Genomic DNA, 11,584 nt, shown 5'->3' on the forward strand with positions numbered 1-11,584 from the left:
CATATCATATCATACATGCACGTGTGATCTAGCTGATGTACCTGGTGCAAAGGAGGGGCTGAGGGGCTGTTAGCCCCTCCCCTGGCCTTCCTCTTGAGCTGGTTTCCCCTGACTCCATCTCCCCTACTCCATTTCCCTCTCTCCTCTTTTGACCCTCCTGAGAGTTGAGACAGGGACCAGAAAGAGCCATTGCATGGGATCTCAAAGGACTTTATTGAGGGCGGAGGGAGGTGGTGTTGATACGCACAAGACATAGCCCAGGTGGGAATGACCAAGAGGGAAGAAAGCTCACTCCGTTGACAATGTAGGGACTCTGGGGAAAGGGGACCTGTTTTCCATCCAGGTCTTTGAATGGAGCTCTCTCCAGCCAGGCAGGGAGTGGGCCCCAGCTGGAGGGCAAGGTCTGAGAGAGATTTTACTATCTCTAAAGACAAAAGGACTTTTGTGTGTTATGATAACTGGGTGGGGTGGGGTGGGGAGAGGGGAAATGGTTTCTGGGAATGAGAACGAGATTCCATGGGAGAAATAAGGAGGGTGAGAGAACGAGAGACTAGTAGGTGAAAGAGAGACACCAAGGCAGAGAGAGTGACAGGAAGAAAAAAAAAACACTGAAAGAGGGAGTTCCCTCAGGCCAGCTTTGGCTTTAGCCTCTCAGTTCTGACATTCAGAGAGGTGTCTGGAACAGCCTGAAGGGATTGTCAGAGCCTGAGCTTAAACCTGGGTGTTTTCCTGGACAAGGACAAGCCGTGCAGCTCTCAGTAAGTCACACCCCTTCACTAAGCCTCAGTATGCCCATCTGTAAAAGGGGTGCCTGGACCCTGCCGTGGCTCCAGTAACATACACTATGGGTGGAGTGTCCATATGCTAATTTCAGTTATTTTTTAAAAGCTTGGAGCTGAAATGGTCCCATCTTAGAGAGGGAGACCACAGGTCCTCAAAGGCTGCCCAGAAGCTGGTTGGCCATTATTGGATGAATGAAGGTTGGTTTCAGGATAAAGATTATTTAATAAATACCTTTTATTGGATGGACAAAGACTTGTGGTTTTGAGGCCTGAAAGTCACAAAACTGCTGCCACTTCTCCTTCCAGCCCTGGCTCTGGGAGGACTGAGTCAATTAAAGATGCAGGCCTCTTTCCCGGAGGCCGGAGGAAAAGAAGATGTAACAGATAAGAAGGAAGGCAAGGAGGTTGTTTTCTTCTGGCACATGCTGGACATTTAGGAAATGGAATCAGGAGGGAAAATTCAGACTGGTGAAGAAAGCCCAACTCATGTCCTTAAAAAAAAAAATCGCTTGACCCGGTCTTTGGGAAGGGACTCTTGGAGGGTCAGGCCCAGCTGGAGCCCTGCCAGAGCCCAGGGAAAATTCAGAACCACAGGAGCCTGTTGGATTTGAGCCCCTAGAAGCACATATTGCTGTTGCAGCTGCCTTGGTAGCTGGGAGGGCAGGCAGAACACGGCCTCCCCATCTTGTATGGCGCCTCGCCGATCCAGTTGCCCCTGGAAGAGAAAAGGTCCCAGGGAGGTGGGGTCGGGGGACAGTTACATGGAGCCACCTTCACAGAGGTTTCCAAATCTCAGCACTGCCACTGTCTGGCCCTGTGACCAAGTCACACCTGCAAGCCTCTGTGTCTTCATCTGTATAACAAGTAGAAGACTTCCCTCCCACACAGGGATGCAGCAGCAGATCAAATAATGGAGCCATATGCGCATGCCTCTAGCACCTCACCTGGCAGATAAGTGACTCCCCAGGACATACTGATTTTCTTATTCCTTCCACCCCACCCTCACCTCCCAGCACAAACGCCCCCCTCCCCTCCCCAGTGGGTGGATCTGAGTTCTGGTCCTGGATTCTGCCACCTGCCAGTTGGTGACAGAATAAACCACCTCACTTCTTGAGCCTTGATTTTTATCCTCTGAATAAAATAAATAAATGAAATGGTGTCCATAAAAATTATGTGAAAACACTCTGTAACTTATAAGATGGTATGCAAATGAGAACTAGAATAATTAGATACTGAGTATAATTCACTCATGGGGGACATGTCCATGAAGCCTCTTTGTGGCCACTGCTGTACATTTATTTCTTCAATGGCCTTATCGCAAATCCATCCTACCTGCTCCGGAGTTAATCCTCTCAATGAACCACAGCCTTTAGGAAGGAGAAGAGTAGGGAACCATTGCTTTAAGGTTACAGACTTTCTCTTTGCGGTGATGAAAACATTTTGGAAACAGTGATTAATGCCACTGAGTTGTACACTTAAAATGGCAAATTTTATGTTACATATATTTTACCACGATTGAAAAAATGAATAACGTAATATACCCCAAACCCATTGAGTTGTACACTTCAAATGGGTAAGTTATATGGCATGTAAATTATATCTCAATAAAGCTGTTTGGGGGCTTCCCCGGTGGCGCAGTGGTTGAGAGTCCGCCTGCCGATGCAGGGGACACGGGTTCATGCCCCGGTCCGGGAAGATCCCACATGCCGTGGAGCGGCTGGGCCCGTGAGCCGTGGCCGCCGAGCCTGCGCGTCCAGAGCCTGTGCTCCGCAACCGGAGAGGCCACGGAGGTGAGAGGCCCGCGTAACGCAAAATAAATAAATAAATAAATAAATAAATAAAGCTGTTTTAAAAAAAAGAACAAACCTTCATCATATCATTCTCCTGCTCAAGAACTTTTAGTGGCTGCCCATTGCCTGTGCAGGGGTTGGCAATGTAAAGGGCCAGATAGTAAATATTTTAGGCTTTGGAGGCCAAATGTCCTTATCGCATGAAAGCAGCCCTAGACGACACGTAAACAAATATCGTAGCTGTGTTTCAATAAAACTTTATTTATGAAAATAGGCAGGAGGCCAGATTTTGTCTGTGGGCTGTAGTTTGCTGGCCCCTAGCTTATGAATCATGTCTACAGCTTTCGGTCAGGCCTTCCAGACTGCTCTAGCAGCAAGTGGATCCAGCTTGCACACCTCATCTTTCCACCACTCACTTCTCCATCCCAGCCCACAGATTTCTCTTCCCCCCCCCTTTGTCTTCTCAAAGCCTAAAATCACTCCCCCGGTTCTTGCTAAGAGCTACCTAATAATCTCACCACTGGCCTGTAGTGTTAGTTACCTTTCAAGTCCCAGTGCCTTATTTTCTCACACATTAAACAAACACTCTTTGTGGACAGAAATGGAATCTTTTTCCTCCAAAAGTGATTGTTGAATGACTGTAAGTAAAGTCAGCCAAAGTGCTTAGAAAAGTATGCATTTCTGGTTTCGTATGGGTTCATTCATTCATTCATTCAACAAACACTTCCAGAGCATCTAGTGGGCATCAGGACTTGTGCCAGATGCTGTGAGTCCACCATTTTCAAAAGGTGCTCCCAGAGTGAAAACATATGCATGTTTGTAAGTACATAAAAGATCTCCAGAAGGTTATGCAAGAAACTTACAGAGGGGAAGTGTGGACAGAGGAGGGAGACAACATTCTGTGTTTACCTTTTTTCATACCCACTGAATTTTATAGCATGTACATCAGTATAAAATGTAATAAAATTTTAAACAATGATAAATAAATACATCAAACGCTACCAGTTTTTCCAGCAGGAGGAAAAAAAAAAAGGTGTTCCTGGAAGTTTGGGGGCAGGGAATGTGGGTGGTGGAGACAGCAGGGGTGATGGAATAAAAGTCATTATTTTTTTTGTTTAATTTAACCGCTTAGAAAAGAGTTCTGCTTCAAAGAACAAAGGTTTGAAATCACTGTAGTAAAAGGATACCAAAATGAATCAGGTATATTTCCTGCCCTAAAAGAGTTTATAACCTAGTTATAATCCTGGTCACTATTTATTTAACATGTACTATGGGCAACTATGTACCAAGATCCTCTGTGAGCCAGGTAGCAATAGCCCTATTTTAAAAGAGGAGACTGAGACCCAAGGAGATGAAATGACTTATCCAAAGTCCTCAGTGTGTACATGGTAGAGCTGAGAACCAAACCCAGGTCTAGTAATAAGAATAAGAACCAACATGTATTCCAAAATTATTATGAGCCTGGGCACATTACCTGGGTCAGCTCACTTAATTCTCTCAACAATTCTATAAGTAGATACCATTTTACTCCCATTTTGTAGATGAAAAACAGGCATGGAGAAGTTGAGTCACAAATTTGAACTCTGACAGTCTTGACTCCAGAGCCTAAAAATCTTAACAACTATACGGTTAATATTCAATGCTTCAAAAATTCAATATGTCAGCACACAAATTGGAACAGTTCCTTAAGCTGTGTGTGATGGAATTTGCTTTGCTGCATTTTTCCATATCTGATAAAGCTTGGCTGCATTACGACACTTTGTCAATAGATGTCTCCATCTAACAAATATCTCGACTTGAGAATCGGAGCTTGGGCTACCAATGACTTCCAGAACATCAGGATAGTACAGTAGATAGAATATGAAATCAAAAGACTTGTGTTTCAAACAGCTCTGCTACTTATTGGCTTTGTGACTTTTGGTAAATTACTTAACCTCTCTGATCCTCGATGTCTTAATCCGTATAAAGGGTAAATATTTTCCCAGTGTCCTTCCCTTTTTCCTTCTTTCTCTCTTTCATCTCTTCAATGAGATAATAAGGGGAAAGTGTTTTGTAAATGATCAAGAGCTACGTGAGAGTAAGAAGCAGTTATGACTATGTAATCTTGAAACTCTGAATACCATGTTTACTTAGAATTTGTTCCCGTTTGTGTATGAGAGTCTGTAACCTGTGTTTTTTTGTTTTGTTTTGTTTGCGGTACGCGGGCCTCTCACTGTTGTGGCCTCTCCGGTTGTGGAGCACAGCCTCCAGACGCGCAGGCTCAGCGGCCACGGCTCACGGGCCCAGCTACTCCGCGGCACGTGGGATCCTCCCAGACCGGGGCAAGAACCCGCGTCCCCTGAATTGGCAGGCGGACTCTCAACCACTGCACCACCAGGGAAGCCCTGGAATCTGTTTTGTATGAGAATCTGTTGCAAGTTTGTATACTGTACGTTGGATGGAAACTCCCATCTCCCTTTCTCTGTGTTTCCAGGAGACTAGCATATGAAGACCACTCTTGGCCTCTCTCCCACCAAGCTGACTGGAGAGTCTGGGAGAAGCAGCCGAGCATGCTCATTGCATCGCTCCTTTCTTTCCTATGGGACCTGCCTGCCTGTAGGGAGCATGTATTCTTGGTTGCTCTATTTCTTGTGGGAAGCTTAGAGGGGCTGGCACTGCACTTAGAAGAGGCCTATGGTTGGCCAGTGTTGCCTGTCAGTGGATATGAAGGTCTAATGCAACAGTGAGGTATTTGCAAGCCCACTTGGCTGGCAGACCTAAGCCACATTCTCCACTGTTGGCTTCATTAGGGACACTGCCTATCCACCTGCCTTGGTCCTCTGTCTATCTCCCAATCGATTCTGAAACTTGGGTAAAGAAAAAGGATTCTTGATTGACTCTAAAAGTACTGAATTGTATGGTGTTCAGGTTATTTAGAACGGAGGAAGGCAGGGTGTCCTGTATGTCTTCCTTTTCTGCGAATCCTGCCCACTCCACCTCAGGGTCCACCCTCCTGCCCCAGAGCCCCCTCTGCCTCAGAGCTGCACTCACTTAATGGCGTAGTTGCAGACCAGGTACACAGCCTGGTGCCAGGTGCTGCCCAAGACATGGATGCTGCCACAGGTGTGGATGGCACAGCCCAGCCGATTGGAAGATGCCCACACCATCTGAGGAGGGACAAAAAAAAAAGGAGGCTGTGAGAAGGACTTGGGGCTGAAAGGTTCTTGGGCTTCCTCTGTCAGGGTGGATGCATTAGATGGGTTTTCCTGGGGGAAGCACCTGTCTCAGGGTGAGGGGACTAGAGGCATATTGTACTATAATGTTTCTCAAAATTTTTTCCACTATAACCAACAGTAAGGAATAAATTTTATATTGTTACCCAGTGTACCAACACACACACACACACACACACACACACACACACACACACACACACACACACACACACTTACCCCTCCTCAAACAATTTGAACAAAAGTTTTATGAACCAATATTTAATCTTATCATATAGAATGATATACGCTAATATGTTCTATACCTTTCAATTAGATTTCTTTCGTTTTTTTCCCCCTAGTGACCAATGTTTGAAAATCATTGTCATGTTGGAAGTTAAAACACAAACTTTGGAGTTAAACAGCCTTGGATCAGAATCTCAATATCACTAGCTGTGTGACTTTGACCAAGTCACTTAACCACTCTGTGCCTCGTTTCTCCTTTGGTAAAATGGAGGTAATAATACTTCATGGATATCAGGAAGGGCATTTGGTTTAGGCCTCACATTTCCTAGGGGGTCTCAAATTTCAGTTTTTGACATTTACCGCAAATGAGTCACAGCGAGATTGGCAGGCCTGAAAGTAGACATTTTTCCTACCATTGAAAACTTCTGGTCCTATTTCTTGCAACATTATACTGCATTGTATTTTTTTTTTTTTTAATTTTTTTTTTTTTTTTTTCCGGTTCGTGGGCCTCTCACTGTTGTGGCCTCTCCCATTGCGGAGCAGGCTCCGGATGCGCAGGCTCAGTGGCCATGGCCCACGGGCCCAGCCGCTCCGCGGCACGTGGGATCTTCCCGGACCAGGGCACGAACCCGTGTCCCCTGCATCGGCAGGCGGATTCTCAACCACTGCGCCACCAGGGAAGCCCATACTGCATTGTATTTTTATGTGTGTAAGTGGTAACAGCTTCAATATTAGCACTCAAAATATACTACAATCTTTTGTAATCTTATTTGGCGTTTCTTGTTTTAAGCCAGCAGGAGCCTTAGAAAATAAAAAATACTAGAAAATGTTTGGACGTATCGAAATCAAAGGCAGTCTTGAACTTGTCAGACCACACATCTCCATTTCGGGGTCAAACAATATGGTCTGCCGACCTAAGACCCTCCAAACAAGATCCAGTTCAGCTCAATTCAATGTCCACACAACTTTCCAGGAACAGGCTCGTTATGTAAAAGGAAGTCTGTTAAGGGCCTCTGTTTTATTTCTAATTTCTGTCCCACCACATTCGTTTTCTTCTAAGGTAGAGGATTTGTTTTCTCATCATCCTTACATCCCAACAAAGGTGTACCTGGGTATAGTGAGAGCACACAGGCCCACTGCAGCGCCAGGGGCAGCGCGGGGTACAGTCCTTCGGGGCCGGAAACAAGTAATGCCGCTTCTCCTCAGACCAAGACTTCATGAGATCCACCACCGAGCGGTACCTACAGAGGCGGAGAAGATGCAAGAAAAGTCACTTTGCCATCAGCGTGCTCAGTGACCTTGTTGAGTGATGGAGTGAAGGAAGGGCAGAGGTTCACTCACCGGCCAGAATGGATGGACAGGTTCTGGCCCACGTATCTCATCAGCTGTGAGGGCCCGTGGGCCCAAACGCACTGGGTGGCCCAGGCCTCAGCAGACCTGGCCAGCCGCTCGTCCCAGACCTGGGAAAAAGAAAGGTCATGACATTCCCCGGGGGAACAAACACCATCATTTCAACAGTGTCTAGAGATGCACGTATACATGGTACGTTGACTCCCCATCTCCTTTGGAACCCTGCAACAAATCCACTTGATAAATTAGAACACTGAGGCTCAGAGAAGGCCTACGACTTCAAGGTCAACGGCAAGTCCACACCAGAGCCGAGATCCGCACCTAGGTCACTGACTCCTAGTCCAATGCCCTTTTTCCTTCACTGGACTTCAAGCTTGGGGCTCTCTGCTCTGAGCAGGGTCCCAGGGTATTGGCCTAGGAGTCCCCAGCAGTCCCTAGAAGTGACTCAGCCCAGAGTGATGGGAAGAGGATGGATTTTTAATTTTATTTATTGTATTTTTTTCAATGTGTTTGTTTATTTTTTTTAAAGATTTAATTTTATTTATTTTTGGCTGCGTTGGGTCTTTGTTGCTGCGTGCAAGCTTTCTATAGTTGCACCGAGCGGGAGCTACTCTTCCTTGCAGTGCGCGGGCTTCTCATTGTGGTGGCTTCCCTTGTTGTGGAGCACGGGCTCTAGGCATGTGGGCTTCAGTAGTTGTGGTCCACGGACTTAGTTGCTCCACGGCATGTGGGATCTTAGTTCCCAGACCAGGGATCGAACCCGTGTCCCCTCTGCGCCACCAGGGAAGCCCGCAATGTGTTTATTTAAACATTAAAATTTTGTCCTTCAAAAGGTTCTTTTTTTAATAGTGAAAACATGAACAAATTTAATATGTAAGATGTTTGAAGGAGGAAAAGTGGAGAGTCTTTCATTCCCATCCTACACGAGTCCCTCCAGCCACCCTGACCCTGGAGGCACCTGTCACTGTGAGTTTCTTGTGTCCTGTTCCAGAAATATTCTACACCTATAAGTATATTATATATGCACATATATATATATATATTTTTTGATGTGGACCTTTTTTTTTTTTTTTTTTTTTTTTGTCTTTACTGAGTTTGTTACAATAGTGCTTCTGTTTTATGTTTTGGTTTTTTTTTTTTTTTGGCCCCAAGGCATGTGGGATCTTAGCTCCCCGACCAGGGATCGAACCTGCACTCCCTGCATTGGAAGGCAAAGTCTTAACCACGGGACCACCAGGGAAGTCCCGCACACATATATATATATATATATATATATATATATATATATATATATATATATATGTACTTATATATCTTATATGGTATATACATAAAATAATTATATATTACATACATACTATAATTATATATATATATATATATATATATATATATATATGAATTTTTTTGACAAATGGCAGGACTCCAGACATTCTATTTGGCCCCTAGCTCTTTTCACTTAACCAGATGGGTTACCTTAATGATGATTCCACATCAGTACATAGAGAATACCTTCCTCATCCTTCGTAACAGCTTCTTAATTTTCCAATCTCTGAATGCTCCAACTTTTATAACTTGAAAAAGCATCACTTTAAAAAAAAATACTAGTTCCCTTCCACTCTGACTTCCTGGGATTCTGAGATATTATTCTTTTATTCGTTTCATCTGTTCATTCAGTAAATATTGAACAAAGACTCACAGTCTAACAAGGAAGTGAGATGTTAAACAATCATTACAATTGGCGGGTGTGAGAATGTGAAAAGGGACCCGGTCTTTCTTGGAGCCAGAGGAGGGAAAGGGTTCCTTAGGCAAGGGATGTTTAGCCAGATACTGGTCCTGTGGGCTGAAGACAGCTAGTGAAGCAACGGGGATCCCCAAAGAGGGGTCCAGACATCTCCCCCGAGATGTTGGACTCAGCCATTTTTAGGGAAAGCAGAGGAATGTTTCCTTCGTGCCACAAAGGGGTGAACTGAGATAGGGGTATGCAAACTTCAAACCCACATCACTGACACTCCTCGGGCCCCTGGTGAGCTGTCTAGCTCTCTCTGTCCTACAAAGCATGCAATAATTAAACACCTGTTGTGGGGAGGGCCTCGCACACAGGCTGTTGCTCAATAAATGTGTCATTGTTTGAAAACTAGAAGGGCTTCTACATGCCAGTCACTGTGTTAATCAATGGATGAGTCAGTTAACGAACAAATAAATGGCTCCCCCGCCTCTAGCTGCCTGCCATTTGGGCTCCTATCCCCACCCCTCCCAACACCTCATTGCGACCTGATGTCGTCTTACACGTAAATTTTGTGGTTGATCTTTGTTTTCTGTCATCCCCACTAAAATGGAAGCTCTGTGAGGGACGAGACCTTGTCCATCCTGTTCTTGGCAGAGTCCGCAAGGCTTAGCGTGGCGCCTGGCTCCAAGCAGGAGCCGGTACGTAAGTGAAGGGACACGCTGCAAAAGTATGAGCATTTGCAGACTGTTGAGGGTGTAGGTATTTGTCTTAGAGGGGGCAGGCCAACAATCCCTTTGCCTAAAGAAATCTGTGGGTGGACTGGAAGCCTATCTCTCCAGGCTGGTTTAGGACAATGGTCCTGGGGGAGGGGCTGCAATAAAGAGAAAGGTTCCCTCCTCCCCTCCGGAGTCTGGCTTGTGGGGGGCTGGGGTGAGAGCCTCCCACCCTGCCTCTTTGAAGGAAGACATTCCAGCTGCCTCTGCTGGTCTGCTGCTGTTTCTCCTCAGCCTGAGACCCTCACTCCCACCCCAGGTACCAGACCCCATCTCCAAATTCTACCTCCACAGGCTTGCTGAGGACAGTTTGGGTGTGTCCATCAAACCCCTGGGGCAAAGAGACAATGGCAGGGAAAGCTCCAGCCACCCGCCCCCTGCGGCTCCCTGGCTGGAAGCCAGAATTCTTGGAAAAGGTATTGTGTTAGTTAAGACAGCTTTAGCAGCTGGCAGACCTGGGATGCAATCCCAACTGGGTGACCTTCGGCAAATTAATTCTCCGCATCTTGATTTCTGTATTTGGAAAATGGAGCTAATTCCCACCTTGAAGGAAGAGGGTTACACGTAAGTGCCTGGTACACAGGAGATGCTCCATAAGTCACAGTCCTCTGCTCCTGCCTGCAGAAAGGACTTATATAACAACCTTAGTTTTCTCATCTGTAAAATGGGCAGACAAATTCCTGCCCATTCCACAGGGCCCAGATGCCCAGATACTAGCTAGTGAGGCCAGGCTCGTGAATGGTCCAGTCTTTCCAGGACACGCTGAGTGGACTGGCGTTTGCTGGAGGAGGCACTGGGAGGGCATGGGAACTCACCATATACTCCATGTTGGCGGCAGGTGGGTGCACGCTGGCCCGGATGTGGTTGTGATAATCCAATAAGGCACTCATGTCCCGGGCAGAGATGTGGCCCTTCCGCCGGTACCGGGGCACCCCCAGGCCAGTCAGGGGTCGCACAGCTGTGCCCTCGGCCTGGGCCAGTGTCGGGGTGGCATTGGGCATCAAGGCGTTCATTGTCTGGCCAACCCAGAAGAGCAGGCCTGCCAGGCCCACGGTGCCGGGCAGCAGGGGCATAGCTGGCTGGAAGGGTCACACGTCTGGCCTTGTGCAGTCACAGCCGGCTGCCTGGAGGGGGCGGTCATGAGGGCACCAAACCCTGAGTGCTCTCCAGCATTACCACCCCAGAGGATGCTATCTACTGGGAACTTGGCAAAGACCTCCTGACTTGGCTCTCGTCCAGGGACGCAACACCCCATTCTTCCCACCCCAGTGGACTAAGTGGATGGGGCAATGGGAAGAAATGCCCAGACGGTGGCTAAATCTGGACCAGGCCCTGGGGTGAGATGACGCTGCCACTTCAAAGCCAGGGTTTCGTTCCACCTGCCCAGGAGGCAGACCCCAGTCCTCCCCAGCCTGGACACCCTCTTCACCAATCTTACTGGAAGTGGGCTCTGTTGGTGCCCTCAGAGGGGCAGCACCCACCTTCCCCAAGGTACAGTGCAGGGCACTCTTGTCCCTGGGGTGCTGCAATTTCGGGACTGAGAGAAAGACAGAAAGAAGCGGAAAGAAAGTAAAATGAGAAACAGAAAAAAAAATGAGGGAGAAGAAAAGGCGATTGACAAAAAGAGATACAGAGAAAAGGCATGAAAGAAAGAAAAAGGTAGATACAAGAGAGAATGAGAGGCAATGACGGGGGCAAAAAGAGAAAAAACGTGGGAGTGACA

The 11,584-nt window shown here is 46.8% G+C and overlaps 1 protein-coding gene across 1 annotated transcript; it reads right to left on the reverse strand.

Annotated features, from left to right (window-relative positions):
• Nucleotides 1–1,397: 1,397 nt before the first annotated feature.
• Nucleotides 1,398–10,934, reverse strand: R3HDML (R3H domain containing like). The gene is made up of 5 exons (XM_059037866.2): nt 10,677–10,934; nt 7,351–7,469; nt 7,118–7,250; nt 5,603–5,718; nt 1,398–1,497 (listed from the first exon to the last, which is right to left on the reverse strand). Exons 1-5 carry the CDS (start codon nt 10,932–10,934, stop codon nt 1,398–1,400), a joined length of 726 nt encoding a protein of 241 aa, XP_058893849.1.
• Between the last annotated feature and the right edge of the window lie 650 nt (nt 10,935–11,584).

Source organism: Kogia breviceps, chromosome 14 (assembly GCF_026419965.1).
Source record: "Kogia breviceps isolate mKogBre1 chromosome 14, mKogBre1 haplotype 1, whole genome shotgun sequence".
In the NCBI taxonomy this organism is placed as follows: Eukaryota; Metazoa; Chordata; class Mammalia; order Artiodactyla; family Physeteridae; genus Kogia; species Kogia breviceps.